The sequence below is a fragment of the Mercenaria mercenaria genome, chromosome 18 (genome assembly GCF_021730395.1).
Source record: "Mercenaria mercenaria strain notata chromosome 18, MADL_Memer_1, whole genome shotgun sequence".
Taxonomy (NCBI): domain Eukaryota; kingdom Metazoa; phylum Mollusca; class Bivalvia; order Venerida; family Veneridae; genus Mercenaria; species Mercenaria mercenaria.
Window position 1 is genome coordinate 30861239 of NC_069378.1, and position 19847 is coordinate 30881085.

The window sequence follows — 19847 nt, forward strand, 5'->3', positions numbered from 1 at the left end:
AATTTCCTGACTGATTTTATAAAGTGTGTAATTGCATATAAGTGTTTCAACAGAAACACTTAACATTGGATCACTGTATATTATGTTGTGCACTATAAATATTCTGCATAATTTCCTAACTGATTCCAGTCATTGCAATGTATTATGCACCAGTAGAAGTTGTAACTAAATAAATGAGCCGCGCAATGAGAAAACCATCATGGTGCTTTTGCATCCGTGCAGTCTGGTCAGGATCTATGCTGTTCGCTTTCAAAGCCTGTTGCAATTAGAGAAACTGTTAGCGAACAGCATGGATCCTGACCAGACTGCGCGGAGTCGCAGGCTGGTCTGAATCCATGCTCGTCGCAAATTCACTATGTTGGTTTTCTCATGGCGCGGTCCAAATACTATTATCGTTTTCTGATTTTTTTTTAATATTCTGGGAAAATTCAGCGAATGAAGTAGCAGTAAATGAGACTTCTTTCAATAATTTAACGAATTTTAACCTTTGAACTATTAGTTGTTGTTACAGTAACCGGTAAAAATACACGAGATACTTACCTTTTGACTATATAATTCAATATTTCTTTATTTTCAAAAATGCAAATACACGCCAATATTTTTGGGTCAGTGACAGCTCAAGTCTAGTAAATTCTTAAATAATACTAAAGCACAACTTTTGACTATTTTCAACCCGCTTCCAATCACTGCGCGAAACAGTACTGTCAATCAAAACAAAATATGAAAATTAAAAAAAGGTACTCTCATTATTTTGTTCAAATCTTCTTACCTTTTATTTATATCCAGCTAGTTTTCCATATTATTCACTACTCCTAACTTGATCTCGATCTCATTGTCTTCACTCACATTTTTCATGGCCTTTCTTGTAACTTATTTTCTTGTATATGAGAACATACGTTAAATCCTTATATAACTGCATTTCAAGCACTCATAACTTTAAGGTGTTTTAAATACGATTGTGCCTTCGGAGTGTCTTTACAGATTTATCCTTTATCTCCAACTTTGTTAAATTTCCAGCACAAACGAATCACGCCTGCCGAAAAACAAGATAGAAAAAACTGTAACAACAAAAAAATTAATAAATCAACAACAAAAATAACCCCGATACTTCTTTTGAACTTTAATGAAAAAGACTGGGAACACTACTGAGTGTATGAATTTCTGTCGCGTAATGTAGGTTTAACATGTGTGCGTGAAAATACAGTGTACTTGAAAAGATCCGTTAGTAATAAAGTATATGTGTATAAGCAAGTCAAAGTAACAGAATATGTATTTAACATCAGAGGAAGACTATAAAACCCTTTTCTTCTACAAAACTGAAACAAACATGAAATAAAACACATGTGTGTACTGTGTTAATTAACCTGAAAAATAATGGTGATATTCAGTCAGTTCATTTAAAAACACCGATTCAATAATAGTTAAATGTATAAAGTTAAAAGTATTAAAATAGCTAGATACGTTAGATATAAAATTTCAGTCACACAACCATTTTCTTGTAACATGCTCAGTAAATCATAAACAAGATACTGAAATAGATCTGATGTGCTCACCTCAAAATGAACTTTGTGGCATACAGACACTAAATAGAAAAATGGCGCGAAAAAAAAAATAGTAGTCGCATAATGGCGGATACAAATAGTCCTCAGTTTTTTGCTCTGTAGAGCTATTTTCCTTATTTTCTTTGCAATGTTTTTGCTAAAATCACATGACAGATCTATGCTTGACATGTAGGTAGCATTTTCATAATGAAATAACAACATGACAAACATTTTCATGGAAACTTAGATCATACACCACCAGTATAATTTGGGGTCTCATTTTTTAGCTAATTTTGCAGTTTGTGTGTTTGACTGAAATTATTTTTCTTGCATCAAACATGACCCCCACTTTTCTTTTGATTTTTAGTTAGCACTGACAATATTCTTCGAGAAAATGTAAGTTAGAGACATTTAAAATGGGTCCTGATGTGTGTGCTATTTGGAAATAGGTCAATTTTATATAGAATAAAGAACAACAACTATTTAGTGTGTTATAACCTTGTGCAAGTTCGGTGGGTATCCCATATGATCGGATATCGGATATCCGGTATCAAAGATTTTAGTATGACCGACATTTTTCTAACTGCTTATCAGTTAACTAGCATGCAAAGTTGAAAAATGAATACGTTTTTAAATAAGAATATACATTGTATTATCTGAAGTAATGAAATGCTCTTAAAGGTCCACAAGGCTTAAAATTTTATATCAAAATCAGATGAATAATAATATCTGTCATGTGTTTACGAATCGGATAGAAATATCCGTCCCGAGGGCACCTGCGCATTGGGCGGTAATGAGGCTTGCAAATAACAGGTAGAAATATTTTCTTTGTAGCACTCTTTCTTATAGTAGAGCGCGGGAAATTAACGTCCGTAAGCAGAAGTGACGTCATGATGTTTTGCGTTACGCACAATAACAAAGTTCCACTTTAGTTTTATCGTTTGTAGCGTAACGTTATGTTCTTACGGTAAACTAACGTATTTTGAATCGAGAATTCTAACACGATCCGATTCATTTTCCTATTAAACAAAGAAGGCTGGAAACAGTGAATTATTAAACAACAATTCTCTGTTCTGACGTCACAATTATTACGTCATAGCGTCAAGCGGCGTAGCGGCGCGCTGGAAAAGAACCCGATTGAAAACGGGCAAATATTTAATGCATGCCGACAAGGATGTACTTTAAAGTCCTTAATAACGTGTTAGAATCGAAATAATATATCTCATTTAGTGATTTGCTCTTGAATAAATCACTGTTTGTCGTTCAGATGCGTAGCATTATATCACTCGGGCTGCGCCCTCGTGATATAATTCCTTCGCATCTGAACTCCAAACAGTGATTTATTCAGCGACAAATCACCGATGAGATATATTATTTCTTAAATATACTATAAGGAACGGAGAGAAACTATCAACGTACCTGCTTTTTTCGTATTTTTACATAAACAATATAATATCAGCGCATGAACCACTAGTTGTCATTAACAGCACGAGAGTCATCTGGCATGGGGGGTGCCAGATGGGTTTTGCTGGCATGGGTAAAATCACCGGAAACGCCAGTCCGGTGCGCAAGAAATAGCTTTCCTGGTAGATACTATGGATAATTACATGGTTAGAATAACACTTCTTTCATAACTGCTCATGAACTTTTTCCATTAGAATAATAAAGGGAGGTAATAAAAAACAATGCGTTCAATAAAACTTCCTGTTGTGTTAATCACTTTTCAAAGTTTTAACAAATATTAGAGAAACCAATTACTGAAAGCAGGATCTAACAAGAAATCAATACTGTGGCAGCCACGTAATAAAACAAAAGCATTATGGGCCTTTAAGGACAACTGTACGATTATTTATACAAAATGTATTAAAAGTTTTATAATACACTAATACGACAATGTCCGAAATAACACTCATTTTTGAGCCATGTAACCTCAACCATTAAAGGCCCATAATGCGTTAAATGTTTATCTTAGAAACTAGCCTGGCTCCCTGGCTGCATGGTTATTTTTTTTCTTATATAAATACTGCAAGAAAAATGAGAAAATCTTAAGCCTCTAAAATAGCACATTTTATCTGATGGCTGAACCATACATGCTGAACCTATGTTTGGAGCTAGGGGCAATAAAAATGTCAATGTAGAAACAACCTGCTGGAGTTACTGCCCTCTTAATGAATAAACTTATATAAATGTAAATATGAACAAACATAGGGACGGGAGCCAGTCTATTTAGAAACAGATGAAACAACTTTCCCAAATAGATGTTATGCGTCCTTACATGGTTCGAAAAAAACACCATTTTTACAGTGACAAACGCTTTCAAATTTTGAAAAGGAAAATAGTAAATAGAAAGATACTCATGCGTTTCCATAACATATAAGAGCCGCGCCATGAGAAAACCACCATAGTGCCTTTGCCTTTGCATCCGCGCAGTCTGGTCAGGATCCATGCTGTTTGCTATAACAGTTTCTCTAATTGCAACAAGCTTTGAAAGCGAACAGTACGGATCCTGATCTGGATCTATACTGGTCGCGGCAAATGCACTCTGTTGGTATTCTCATGGCGCGGCTCAAATACGATAGTGGCGAAGTTTCATAGTCTTATTAAGAAAGATACAGCAACGGTTTCCTAGTATCTTAAAACTGTCTTTGTCCCTATTACCTCTTGTCGTGAGATCTGAGAGCCAGTCCCATTGATAATTAATTAACGGTTGCAGGACATTTGCAATCTCTCCCCAGAGGACAATTGTCCACAGTGAAAGAAAACGTCAGGCTGTACACTCGCCCTTAGCTGAAATTTGTGCACCACATGATATGGAATAGACATTTGCCCTCTATAATTTTATCCTATATGCCAGTAGACAAAACTGTGTTTTTGTTGTTCTATTATCAAAATAACTCTAAAATGCAATTTTCAGTGAAAAAAAAAAAAAAAAAAAAAGAGAAGAAAGACAGGTTAACTGAAACAAATCTGATGAATATGTTAATTGATTTCAGGTTTAAAGGTAAATAATAGCTTACTATTAGGTAACAAAAGTGCTCACAACAAGATTGTACAATGTTTTCAACACTCAGACCGGTTAATTTGGCAACAATCTACTGCAAAATTATAAGAAACACAAAGATATTGCTGCCTGTAATGCAATAATCATCTTAATTTGTCGACAAAATTATTCGGGCTTGGGGTGGGTAGGGGCAATGTCCGTTTCAGAAAAAAAAAACACCAAGGGGAAAATCTCCTATCTACCATTGTAACTATTGGTGAATATCCAACAGTTCACTTTTTCACTGTGGTAGCGGGGCGATAATTATTTAACATTTGGACAGACAATTTTCATTTTTCAATAATCTGCAAAAATACTGAAAATTGTAACTGTTTCCGAAACCAGTTCTCTAAAGTTTAATTTTTCTAGTTTATAACTATCTAATATATCTAGTACTTGCAATGAGAGAGAAAGAGAGAACGAGAGAGAGATATTTTCCAGCTAAGATCGAGTGCTCCCGTACTCATCTCTTCAACTGTTTTACTTGATACAGTGGAACCTCCCTTAACGTCACCTCTGCCAAGCGACTCCTCCCAACAACGACAAAATAAAAACTGACCATTGAATTTGTACACTTATTTTCCCTCTTTTAAACTTTACCCAAGCGACACGAATAACAAAGTGCTAAACTTAGACAAGCAGAAATTTTCCACTGTTCTATTTTTAGCAATCCTGCATAACACATCTGACTGAATACAAATAAATACAAATACATGGCATTTATATAGCGCAAAACTTATAAAATATTCTATTGCGCTTTACAATTACATAACACACATTTAAAACATATACAGTAACTATTTTATATCACTGCTGATATTTTGTATTTATCAAGAGCACACTCATTGTTCATGAAACTGACGATACAAATTTGTTTTCAATTTTGGTCTAAAGCTGGCTTCAGACTGAATGTCTTTCAGATAGCTAGGTAGATCGTTCCACCATTTGGGACCAATGGCGGCCATAGATCTGTCTGCTAACTTTGTTCGGCGTCTAGGGGTGTTAAAGCTAGTGTCACTTTGGGCGTCCTTGGGCGCTTCGTTCTTCTTGTTCATCTGTGTCTGACCCGCGATAGAATCGCCCTAATGACACGAACAAGGCCCAAGAACATTGTTCTCGGGTCAAAATTTCACACTACATCCTAATCGGGAGGACCGCGAACAATGCGAGAACAATATGGCGTAATGAAAAGGTACAACTTCAATGTCAAAGAAACATCGTAGTGAAATAAACATATAATAAATTTATAACCAAATAAATATTATTTGAATAAAGAAATTACTACTTTTGTAGAAATATTGGTTTAACCCCGTCGATAATGTAAACAAGCGCCGTAAACAAGGCTGTAAAACTCCACTTCCTGTTCCCGGTGTTAGAGCGTTTTACTCGAGCTACGTGATCCGACTCGACTCAATTCCATCCAGGCAATAAACGCCCAAGGACGCCCTTTGTGATCGCAGTCTGTACCGTTGTCGAGTAGGTACAAGCATTTCCCTCAAATATACTGACACGATCAATCATGGGACGCTTGGTTCTCAGTTTCATGTATTAATGAAAGGAAAAGGCCGGGTACAAGCTGGACCTTACCCTATGTAATTATCATCTGAGAATGGCATATATAAAGGAAAACCTTCTTTCAGATGAAATTAAATACATTTTGTACAGGCCATTATGAATGTATGCACACTTTTCTCGGGTAAATATCTGCTTTGCTTTAAAACGTGCAGTTGGAGAGATTTTATGATTATTTAAGGTGTGCACAAAATATAAAATAAATTTAGTAACACTTAAGATGAAAAACAAATTGAATAACTTTCACCAGAATTTGTGTAATACATGGATTTAACTGATATAAACAAGCAGTCAATGTATTAATTCATGATGAGTTAAACTTATTCAGTTCTTGTTAAATAAACCCTCAGTCTAAATGCTTAAACATTGAAAAAAGTGCACCTCATTATTTTTTTTATGTTAAGCCATACTTAAAAACTTGTCAATTTGTTATAGTATTAACAGTAAATTTAGACGTTTAGATTTATTTATTTTACTCATTTCATTACTATTAAGCAAATAGGTAAAGATAACAGTACACAAAGTTTTTGCATAACAACAATATTCATGGGTAGCGTTGCGAAAAAGGATGGCCTTAGCAAAAAGAAATCCTAGGAATGGCTTCTTCTTTATCAAAGACAGCGCTTACGGTACTGGCAGATTACAGGTATTGAAACAGGGTCTACAGCTCACATACCCACACCCTTTCTGCTGTAATAGGTCACACTTGTACCTCTCCCTACACTCCTGAATTCAACAGGTACAAATATATAGAGGATATTTGTTTGTTTCAGTGTAAGATCGAAATATATTTCACCGAGTGAACACTATAATTCAATATTTTCACGAGTGGCGCAGCCACGAGTGAAAATGTAAATTATGGTGTTCACGAGTGAAATATATTTCGATCTTACACTGAAACAAACAAATTTTCTATTTATTTTATGAATTTTTAATGTTTTTAGCCAAATTATATTCAGTTTGTCCGCGCAACGTCACGTGCATCGCATCATAACGTCATAATGTCGTGACGTCAGGATATCTTTGTAGAAAAAACTATAAATAATTCTATTACGTTTCCTGATTTCTTTTACATTTCACCATGATAAAATGTAAATATTTATGATCCTTTTATTGTTTCTATACATCTTTACCCTTACTGAAAAATATTTTGCAAGGAAATTCTTATCATTTATAATTCATATCATTGCGAATTCAAATGTAGTTCCGTGCCAGTGAAAAATAAAAATGATATTTTCACTGTTTGAAACAGTGAAAATATCAATTTTATTTCACTGATAAATTTCAGTATTTCACAGAAGAGCATAAAATAAATATGTAAACATTTCCTCATTGTCATGAACCTCCGAGTAACAACAACCTCCCAACAAGAAACACTTATGCCAGCTCCGAGACGTTTTTGTTGTTGATAGGTTCCGACAGTTATCTAAAAATTGGAGTGCTTTTTTACTTCATTGACTATTATTTAAAATGAATATTGAAAATACGTATGGTCCCGTATTCAGTCTCTTGAAATTTTGTTAGTTAACCTGCACAGGAAAATGTCCAGTAATCTGTTATTGTAACAAATACCGAAAAATGTCAGTGTTCCCGTATCCGTTATTCTTCATTTTATTTGTTAAATGTAATTGAACACATTGAACACTTGGAAAGAGAGAAAGAGAGAGAGAGAGAGAGAAAGAGGGAGAGAGAGAGAGAGAGCTTTACAGTTGTAGTTCATTATATAACTAAATAGAAAAAATCCTACATGTTCCCCTATCCTGTACTTTTTACTTCTGAATTTTGTACCCGGTTACTTAATTAACAATGAGAGGAAAATCCATTTTCTAGTAGTCCGGTGAAATTTATGAAGAAATCCTTTTTATCTATATACAATAACTTTGTTTGTATTATACATAGAGAAAAAGAGTGAGTTTTCCTTTACACTTTCAAGCAGTCCTTTAAATCCTTTATAAAATACTGAAATCACATCACACTCTTCATATAATGAACCGCGCCATGAGAAAACCAACATAGTGTATTTGCGACCAGCATGGATCCAGACCAGCCTGCGCATCCGCGCAGTCTGGTCTGGATCCATGCTGTTCGCTACCGGTTTCTCTAATTGCAATAGGCTTTGAAAGCGAACAGCATGGATCCTCACCAGACTGTGTGGATGCGCAGGCTTGCCTGGATCCATGCTGGTCGCAAATGAACAACGTTGGTTTTCTAATGGTGCGGCTCAATTATTATATCTTGACAAATGTGCAGTTCCTTGCTCCTATTACTGAACGCTCTATCAAACTATTTCCAAAACAATAACAGTGTCAGGATTTTACACTTTTTCGAGGGATTATGAGTTTTGTCATGGCACGTATCATATAATTTTAATTAACGTCTTGAGACCCTGTTTATTGTCCTTAGATGTAATAAACTTAATCAAATTTCACTCGTTTATCTATCTATTTATTTATCTATGATAAAAAGAAAAAATGGTTTAATGCAAATTATAGAAATATGAGAAACAAATACCATATAATGCAAGGCAATTGTACAATAGATATAAAACTGAGGAAACAAAAAAATGTGCTGAAACAAGTCAGTAAAGAATACAAAAGAACAATCTCAAAAAGTGTAAGTCTTTACAAACAAAACAAAATAAAATTACTGAGAGATAATAAATATAAAAACAGTAAGAGAGTTTTGAAGAAGAAAATACCTGAAACTACTTCCCTAGATAAACTGTACAACTTGAATGTTGGACAAGTGGAAATATACCAATATATAAACCAATATATAAACAAAAGGAGACAAAACAAAACCTGAAAACTACAGACCTATTACTTTATTAAGCTGTGTTGGTAAATTATTTACTACTGTCATAAATAATAGATTGAATAAAACTGTAGAAGAATATAATTTTATTAATAATTGCCAGGCTGGATTTAGAAAGAATTTCTCAACTTTTGATAACTTTTGATATTTGTTTTACAAGGTCTACTGAATTGTTAAAATCCAGTAAGAAGAAATTGTTTATAGATTTTAAACAAACTTTTGATTCAGTATGGAGGCAAGGATTATGGCATAAACTTTTAAAGTATAATATCAATGGAAAGTGTTTTAATCTCATAAAAAATATGTATGCAAATATCAAGTCAAGAGTTGTTACTAAAGGTGGTGCATCGTTTTTTTCCGTGCTTAACAGGTATAAGACAAGGGAAAACTTGTCCACTCTTATATTCTTATTATATCTAAATGATCTGGGAGTTTGTTTTTTTAATGAAAATAGAGCAAATAGTGTAAATAGTGTTGCACAGACAGATGGGTTTTACCAATTTTTAGAAATTTTCATTATATTATATGCTGATGACGCAGTTATAGTTAGTGAAAATGAAACTGATTGGCAGAATAGTTTAAATGTTTTCGAAAATTACTGCAAACAGTGGAAATTACCTGTAAACATCAGTCAAACAAAAACATTGTTAATAGGTACAAGAAGAAAAAAATATAATCATAGATTTGTATTCAATGGTCAAGAATTAGAGATAGTTAATGGATACAAATACTTGGGTATATATGTTTCAAGAAGTGGTAGCAACTTAGCAGCCAAAAAAAAAAACAACACATTTACCTACTGATTTACAAGTTGACATTTTTAGTAAAACAATAAGAATATTTTATATGGAAATGAAATACGGGGTTTTGGAAATTTTGAATGTAACAAATTGTGTAGTAAGATCCATCTTAAGGTAGCGGGAGCCTAATGGAATCGGCAGTAATCGGGCGATGTCGTTATTTTTCGTGGCGTGATCGGAACCTTTCGCCTATGGACGGCATGACTCGGAATATAAATATAATTTGGAAATTAAACGTTTTTTTTGCAAAAGGCGTATAAAATTCATTATTTATCTCGGTAAAAAGCTGTCAAATAATGCTTAAACATAAAAAAATTCCATTTTTGGAAAATATTTCACGGATCGATAGCGGGATTTCCCATCGAATGACGTCATACATGGAATTCCTTATGAAAGTGAAAACATGAAATATCGAGACGAGCGAGGAAGATACCGCAAATTTGGTGAGAAAAAGAGGAGAAATGAAGTATCCAAGCGAATAATTATTGAGCATAATTACACAAATACTGGGTTATGTAACGGTAGTGACTGCACAGCTACAAATTGCAGCAACTTTCACTTTGAACTTGGCGCTAGTGATAGCCGTGATGGGTGGAGGGAAGGCAGACGTTTGATTGAACTTGACGTTTTGTTGAACAATTTAAAGTACTGTTGCTCTTGTAAGTTAGGACCTGTGCCGTTGACAGCTTATAACGTGGTTGTTGAGTTGCAAAAGGGGCTTGGTGGATATTTATATGTGGTTTGCCAGAATCCTGACTGCAACTTCGTCAACAGAGTGGCATATGGCAAAGTACACCGGATGAAAACAAATGGAATGCCATGTTTTGATGTCAATACTAAACTTGGTACAGGTATGTTTTAGATAATAAATAATCAGTAGCATTAACATGTTTAAAGCACTTGCCCATAATACTCGTGAGAGGTGTAAGGCAGTATAAAGAGATAGATAAATGTTTTGGTTCTACCACTCACACCCACGACCCCATTTCATCCCGACACTTGCTATGCCCTACGATAGAAGCTAATATATTTTGTATGCACACTGTAAATTCCTTGGGACAGATGAAGTGCACGCAGCCTGGCTGTTTTAAATAATAAACTTAAAGAGGTCATTCGTTCTTTTGAAACATTTCGAATAGCTGGGAGCAGTATGTCTTGTTTCATTGGTGAAAAATGTTTAGCCATCCTGGACTGTAGCATAAAACCCTTGCTAACAAGACCAGTGCTGAACCAGTACGCTTTGTACGTGCATACATTATCACCGAATGAGACTGTTGTTACCGCAACATATGTGGCTTGTGTTTTTCGATTCCAGTATGTCTTTTATAAATGTCATTAAACCTATACTATAGGCTAACCACCAAAATCAGCTACACCTTTTGGGCCGCTGTTATGCAACAGAAGCATGATGAATGATGATACATGCTGTTTTGACGTTTAGTATAAGCTTCAACTGATATGTAACTAAAACAAGAGGTCAGACATGTCAGGAGTATTTGAGCCGTGCCATGAGAAAAGCAAGATAGTGGGTTTGCGACCAGCATGAATCCAGACCAGCCAGCGTATCCGCCAATCTGGTCAGGATCCATGCTGGTCGCTAATGGTTTCTCTAATTATGACAATAGTCTTTGAAAGCGAACAGCATGGATCCTGACCAGACTGCACGGATGCGCAGGCTGTTCTGGATCCATGCTAGTCGCAAACCCACTATGTTGGTTTTCTCGTGGCACGGCTCATTTCTTGATTGCTACATGTAGGGCAATGTAACCTCAACATTGCATTTATAAATATAAAAATCATACATAATTGGTAGTGACTAAGAGTCCTGTCAAAAAAGGTACTAGTATATAGTCCAGTTTAAAGCTAATAAAAGTCTTGTTATTGAGATATGATATTACTAAATGTTACCTGTGTGTATGATAATTGCTAGTGTGACCTTAATTCAAGCTTATCTTCACTGTGTTGATCTAATTTACTACTTCAATAAGTCAAGTATTGTTTGTAATTAAAGTACAATAACTAGACACATATGCAATAACAGTGCATGTCCTTATTCATTTTGATTGCCGTTTTATGCCTGCAGTCATGTTCTAGTTTTGTGGAATAAATTTGCAATATTTTTTATTGTTTATTTTCAGCTATGATTGACAGTTTGGGCGGCCCAGTCCGTGTCAACAATTTATTATCCACTCTAAATGTCAAGCCTATATGTAACAGGAATCTGAAGAAAATGGAGGAACGTGCAGGCGAGGCCATAGAGGCACATTCTGTGCATTCTACAAACCAAGCTGCTCTCCAAGCATTTGAGAAAGAAATTGAGTAAGTGCAGATTATCATATAAATATGAAATGCCAATGAATGTGATACAGTGAATGAAATGTCAACCTGAGATTTAACTTGCAAAATTCGGCTTTTTAAAGAAGAAATAAAATTGTTCTCAAATTAAGAATATTCATTTCACCATCACTGACATGTGATATTAACTTTACATGCTAATTTAATCAGAGCGCAGTCTGTAGGGGCAAATTTTCCCAGTTTGTAGTATTATTAGTGACTAAAATGTTATAAAGATTTTCTGCCTCATTGATTACATACTTGGAATATTTTTTCAATTAATTACAGAGACATTGCACATCAAGAATCATATGAGGCCCGGAAATCAATGGAAGGGATGTTATTGGATGATCTTGGGGTTTGTCCACTACCAGATGAATCACCAAACCTTCGGTGAGTGTGACTTTACACAAAGTACTAAAGTAAAGAAAAAAAATCTAGATATCACAGTTTTACACTATAACTTGTTGCATCTAAATTTTATGCCACATGCCCAAGTTTAAACTTGAGGACATTACTAGAATCACTATTGCCCTTTTTGGTTAAGCCCGCTTGTGGAAATGAGTACATAGTTGTCTAAATGGCTGTTCGGTGTATGTGTGTCCGTCCATCCGATTTCTTTGTCCGAACCATCACTTTGGCATGCATGGTGCAATCTTGTTTATATTTGATGTGAATGTTAACCTCAGTGAGACAGTGTCATGCACACAGCCCAGGTTCTAGTATCTCAAAGGTAAAAGTCTTAGTTGAGGTCAGATGTCATGTCAGGTCATATCTGATGGATAATTTTGACATTCAATGAGGAAGGCATGAATGTTTAACTCAATGAGACAGTGTCATGTGCAAACCCTAGGTTTATATTTCAGAGGTCAAGGTCACAGTTATGGGTCAAAAGGTAGGCTCCACATGTTGCCCATAGGCATCTAAACTTCAGTTGTAATATTATTGTCTGAAGTTGTACAAACTGTGCAAAACATATAAAATTTGAATTTGAGGAAACATTTGTGTTTTTTTTTCAAGTCGACTGTTACAAGATACATCAGTTGTTGAGGGGGATTCAGACTGGACTGATGTTCAGTCTGATACTGAAGAAGGAAATGATGGTCCAGCTGACAACATTCAGAGCTATAGACCTGTTACAGACGATCCCTTCAGGTGAACATATTTAAATATCATATAGTATTTGTGTGAATTTTAAAACAATTTATTGTCATTGACTATATCTATTTTGTGTAAAAAATTAAAGATGATTATTTGCCTTTCTAGCTTGGTAATTAATGTCTGGTCATTCTCCACCAGTAGAAGCTGTGAAGATTCCAAATGACCCAGAATTGAATTTTATCAAATGGTTATGCATATCTATGGAACTTATTTGCTAATGTAAATGTCAAATGGTTAGCATTGGCTTTTAAACAGAAAATTAAAGACCAATATATGCAAAATTGGAATGATGCCACTTCACAAATGTCTAGTGCAAATTATTATAAGCTTATCAAGGAAAGGTTTGCACAGAGTAAATATATAAAATTGTTGCCTAAGAAACATTGTAAAACAATGGTAGCCTTTTTATGTAGGAACCACAGGTTTCCAATAGAGTTAGGAAGGTGGTATAGTATTCCTTTATCAGACAGAAAATGTCAGTTATGTAATCAAAAGATTGGAGATGAGTTCCATTACGTCTTAGAATGCAAACATTTTGTAGATGATAGAACAAGGAGACTCATTAAAAAATACTATTTTAGAATATCCAAATGTATTGAAATATAATCAGTTGTTCAATAGTGATAATAAGTTTGAATTAACTAAACTTTGTCAGTTCCTTGATACTATAAAGAGAAATGTAAAAGCTAGTTACAATTTGCCAACTACATTGACTTGCCGAATCTAATACCACAAAGTCACTTTACTTAACAAAAATATTCTATTAACAATAACTAAGAAATGTAAGAAGAAATCAAGTCTCACAAGTTTCAATTATCGCAAGTATCGAGCATTCATATATCCAACGCATTCCTCCATCAGATATAAGTACCACCCCAAAACCCCCATCTGTGAATACATGCATGTGTATACATTTGAAATTTGGTAACCATCTATTGTATAATTGTCTAATTAAGAAATGATAAGTTCCCAAGTGTGGTTTATCGTATTATAACCCGTGGCCTGAGTGATATATTGTTTCGCATAAGAACGAAAAACTAGGGTTATTCTACGATAAATCACACTTGGGGTCTTGTTATTTCGATTCTAACACGACATACTAGTATCAACAGTGTTAGAAACAAGAGCTGTCAGTGGACAGCGCGCTCGACTATTCTCAGTGCTTGATAGTATAATACAAGCTATGAGTAAAACTTCAACATGACAATAAGCATATTCTTAGTCGAAAAGGGGCCATAATTCAGTCAAAACGCTTGATAGAGTTGCCTCCTCCTTTTTACAGACTGGGGTCATGATGGTAAAGAAGTACGCAAAATATGAAAGCAATATCTCAATGGACTTTGAAAATATTTGGGGTGGTACGCAAACTTTAACATTAATTCTAAATCGAAAAGGGGCCATAATTCAGTCAAAAAGCTTGATAGAGTTGCCTCCTCCTTTTTACAGACTGGGGTCATGACGGTAAACAAGTATGCAAAATATGAAAGCAATATCTCAATGGACTTTGAAAATATTTGGGGTGGTACGCAAACTTTAACATTTAGTCTAAGTCGAAAAGGGGCCATAATTCAGTCAAAATGCTGGCCTCCTCCTTTTAACAGACGGGGGTCATGATGGTAAACAAGTATGCAAAATATGAAAGCAATATTTCAATGGACTTTGAAAATATTTGGGGTGGTACGCAAACTTTAACATTTGTGTGACGCTAACGCTCACGCTCACGCACACGCTCACGCCGACGCCGGGGCGAGTAGGATAGTTCAAATGCTTATGTTAACATTAATTGGAAAAGGGCAACTTATACTGATTTGGAGCAGTATCAGAATATGCTACTGTGCGACAATGTATTGACAAACATTGAATGGCAATGTTTAGGGAAGAGCGAAATTGACAATGCAATTTCTACAATCACGGTAAAATTATTGAATAGTGCAAAAGCTGTTCTCCCAATTAAAAAGTTTAAATCATTTCTGAAACCTTACTGGACTGAAGAGTCTGGTGTCTTTACGTAACGCATGGTGTCGTGAAGGAAGGCCGCGTGATGAAACAAATATTAGTTATGCTAATTATAAGACTTCAAAGCGCATATTCAGACAAATGCATAGAAATCAGGTTTATAATTTCTTGGCCTTACAGGATGAAGAACTAGATAAAACGGCTGAAGTCGATTCGGTACAGTTTAGGAAAATGATTAATTCGAGGAAAAGAAAATCTCGGTCAAAAATGGGTTCCGGTATAAAATTTCAAAATGAAGTTATTCGAGATCGAAAAGAGTTAACAAAACAGTGATAACTTCTTTTGTGCTGCGTGAATGTGTTTATTTTTCTAGAGAAAATTCTTCACAGCTTTATGTATATTACCTTGATGGAAGGAAGGCATTTGACAATGTATGGCATGATGGACTATTTTACAAATTAATAGAGTTGAATATAGACCATACAACCATAATCTGTTTTAAAGAACTTTACAAAAATGCATCCAGCCGCGTAAGATACAGTGGTCTATTATCAAACGAGTTTCAAGTGTTACAAGGCACGCGTCAAGGTGGAAAAAGTTCGCCACTGCTCTATTTAATCTTCATTGATGAACTCATACGACAACTTGAAAGCAGTGGTAATGGAATGTATATACATGGCATGAATGTCTGTTCACCCACAGTGGCAGATGACATGGTTTTAACATTTTTCTCAAAGCAAGGACTGGATGAAATGTTGAGTATATGTGACAGATATTCGAAACGGTGGCGCTTTTGTTATAATGCCAGCAAGTGTGCAGTTATAGTCTTTAACGAAAATACTAAATCTGTTACAGCTAGAAGATTTATGCTCGGAAGTGAACAAATTCCAGAAGCTGAAGACTATACTCATCTCGGTCTTATATGCGACAAATTCATGTCAACAAAAACATCTACTAACCAGGCATGTGTGAAGATTAGAGGAACCTACTTAAGCGTTTCAAATGATGGAGTTAATACCCTATCCATAAACCCTATCACTTTAAGAACCATGTATAATTCAGTCGTTCTACCAAAGGCTCTATATGGATGCGAACTGTGGAATACATACTCAGTAACTGACATGTTTTTTTTGAAGAGAGCTCACAGATTTTGTGTGAAATCAATGCAACGACTTAGACCAAATACTAATACTGAATTTTGCTTAAGTGCCATAAACTTGAACCCTATTGAGACTATTGTTGATTATAAAAAGCTCCAGTTTCTCGGTCTACTATGCAATCTCCCGAGCAGGTATTTAGCCAAACAGATTTTCATGCAAAGATTGATAAGATTTGTAAATTTTGATACACAAAGACACGGTTTCATCCCAGAGGCATACAAACTTTTTCAAAAGTATGGTTTAGAGAGTTTCCTGGAAGAATATATGAGATCATCTTGTTTCCCTTCCAAATACTCTTGGAAAACTATTTTGAAAAATGCTGTATTACGATTTGAAACTGCTCAACGAGTAGCGCATATCCAGGACAGTATTTCTGATATTACTTGGTTGATAATGTTTGAACGCCCGTGTATGTTGTGGTTGATTGCTAAAAGGAATCCTAAGTTATTGTTTATGTGTACCTTTCTTATGGACTTAATTGGAAAATACTTCTCTACATCGTTTGCTCAGAAATGTCACAAGTGTGGATATCTAACAGAAGACCTCACAGCACATTTAATTTGCTACTGTGCAAAGAACAGCTCCTTTCAATTGGAACTCTGGGATACTGTCATAACGCAACACGGTGTCGCAAAATTTGCACAAACATTTTCATTGCGTCCTGAGGAACAATGCTGGTTTTATATCAAAATGTCCGCTGAATCAGATGGGTACAGCTTAAAGTATTATAATGCTGCCAAACTCCTGTTACGTATGATGAAATAGACATTTAAATTTGATAAATGATTTTATACATGGTTGCTTAAGGAACTGTATTAACGATTGCTTTATTGTGCGAACGACTGTTCATCGCGTATCAAAGGTCGTATAATTTTTAGTATTCTTACAATGCTAGTTCTCCATATGAACAAAAAAAAAAAAAAAAAAAAAACATTTTAAGAACATGCAGTAAAGTATAATTATGTAAAAGACTTTTCCATATTCTTACTTTTTCGTTTCGAGTGAAGATTTTGGTAAAAGTCTTAGTTCATTGTTGTTGTTTTATTTCCTTTTTTTTCTCAGTGTAAACAGTATAAAATTACATCTCTCGATCAAGACTTTCGGTTTCGTTCCAAGTCTCAGATAGGTTGGCTAGTGAATAATTACTGTATGTATTGCTGTGTATGCTTGTAAGTAATATTGTATCAGTTTTTGTAAGTAATATTGTATCATATAGAGTATCAAATTACTGTATCGACTCTAGTATGTAAAGGCAGGTGTGATAGGAATACCTCTAATGTATTCTTACGCCAGATGTGTCTGATATGATCTTAGTTTATTTGTCTTCTGAAACAAAAAATCATATGTAAGTATTGATGCCAAAAATATAACTTTAACTCGACACTTTTTACATACGTGTTAGGTCACTTGGTCATTAATGGTATGTAAAACATCTTATTGTGATGTAGCATTCTATAATGGTCTTAATGGTGATTGTCATATCATGTCTTAATGTATTTGTTGTTCTGTGTCTGTACATATATGATCATATTTGTTTCATGTACATATGTTGTGCTCTTCAGTATTGGAGGAATTAAAAGTTATCTACCCTATTCTTCGAATAGTCGAACTAAAAATGGTAACTACTTTTTACGACCGTGCTACGCACCTGAATCGGATGACGTCATTGCACGCGAGTGGTTTATTGCAGAATAACCCGAGATAGATTTTGCTCTACATGTATGTAGGTTATTCGCTGGTCGTGTTAGAATAGCACATTCCATGCTGTATAAAAACCATATATTTATGTAAACCAACTTGCTTGAATGATGTAAAAATATTACATACACTTCATACATTGACCGTAGACAGACCAAGTATCATTTCAACAGTTTGAAATATTTTAACTTCACAATAATAAACAAATTTTAATTTAATTAAACTACTTACTAGCTTACACAATGACGTAAAATGTCCAGCAGCCAGTCTGATAGCAAAGCAACCGCATATCTATTATCAAATATCCGCACCAGTCAAATATAATATCAAAACACACTTATTAGAATACACAGTTGAACAACCCAAGTACAACGTTCTTTCAATGTATATACATGTAGCATCAACTCATAACAAGAATACTATATAGATATAGTTGACATCAAACTCTCAACGCTTACGAACATAATTTTACACCTTCCTTGCGCAGAAACGGCAAGTTTAAACTTGTGTGTCAACGTAAGTTAAACTAAAACAAAATCATCGAGTCCATGCATCACAAACCACAAATTTCAAATATACACATCATAGCAAGATTCATTTAAAGAAAATATAAAATACAATTGCAATTAAATTTTAATATTCTTGCAAAAGTTTTATATAAATTTGAATGAACCGTCCAACGCAAAAGATAGACGGTCAGTGTTTTTACAAGAGATGTCACTTTTTTGACAACAACAACAACAACAACAATAATTTATTGCAATCACCATTTGCATGGTTTTGGCAATGAACAGAAAAAATGAAATTTAAATATAGCATGAACAAATAAATGATATACCAATCTGTAAGCAAAATAGAAAACACATGGCAGTCTGAAATATACACAATTTCGTGCCAATTACTAGATATCAAAAAAAAAAATTCAAACCAATCGGTAATTTGACAAAACCGATGATTGATAAAATAGTAAATGATAAATAAACATAGAGTTATGTGTATGTCGCATTGGTACGGGTTCGTTGCTCGTCCTATTGGTGTTGTGCGTCTAGTGGAATTCGTTGCCCATTTTTCTCAGATTTTTCAGTCAAGTGAGCAACGGATTCGTGCTGGGTGTGTGTGTGTTTGGTGGGGGGGGGGGGGGGGGGGGGGGGTGTAGTGAATCTTTTCCACATGCGGCATACATATACTGTCCTCATAACGTAGATTAACGATTACTAATATTGTAAATAAATGTAAACAATAGATGGTTACGATTTACGAAACATATTCTGTTTGCTCTCTGTAAATTAGATTTGCTATGTACCGCTGTTAAATACGTATTTACTATAATACCTCATGTTTGTTTCATCTATGATGCACTGAGTGAATAAATTTGATTTTATTTTATTTAAAAGTAGACGAAGTTTAAAGTTTCAAGTGGATGGGGCTGTATTGGCTCTAAAATGAATTTGTTAGGTAAAATCGTTATTGCTACTTGCCTAAACTGGTATACTTGTTATATGATATTGACGTTGTGACAAAGAAAATATTATGGACTGCTACCGAGGTCTTGAATGTATTCAAAGAGACTTATGCGTTTAAATAAATATTTGATTTCGATTCATGTCATTCATGTTGCAGTACCTGCATATTAATCTCTTTCTTTACAATTGTGCAATAGGCTGCATTAACCCCCCCCCCCACACACACTCAAATATTAATTATATGAGCCGCGCAATGAGAAAACCAACATAGTGGCTTTGCGACCAGCATGGATCCAGACCAGCCTGCG

At 34.8% G+C, this 19847-nt stretch overlaps 2 protein-coding genes across 3 annotated transcripts in view; one reads left to right on the forward strand and one right to left on the reverse strand.

Annotated features, from left to right (window-relative positions):
- LOC123539513 (uncharacterized) overlaps positions 1-18448 on the reverse strand; it is an 87580-nt gene extending 69132 nt beyond the window's left edge. Inside the window, exon 1 of one of the 2 annotated variants that reach the window (XM_045324165.2) lies at positions 18308-18448. The gene's annotated coding sequence lies outside the window, so the exon portion shown is untranslated. Of the gene's footprint in view, positions 1-769; positions 1170-18307 lie in introns of those variants that run through there. The other variant, XM_053529497.1, reaches the window with a different exon arrangement.
- Positions 10171-13288, forward strand: LOC123548440 (uncharacterized). The gene is made up of 4 exons (XM_053529764.1): positions 10171-10618; positions 11906-12086; positions 12390-12494; positions 13122-13288. The coding sequence occupies exons 1-4, from the start codon at positions 10171-10173 to the stop codon at positions 13258-13260; spliced, it is 873 nt and encodes a 290-aa protein (XP_053385739.1). The 3' UTR covers positions 13261-13288.
- Positions 18449-19847: the final 1399 nt, after the last annotated feature.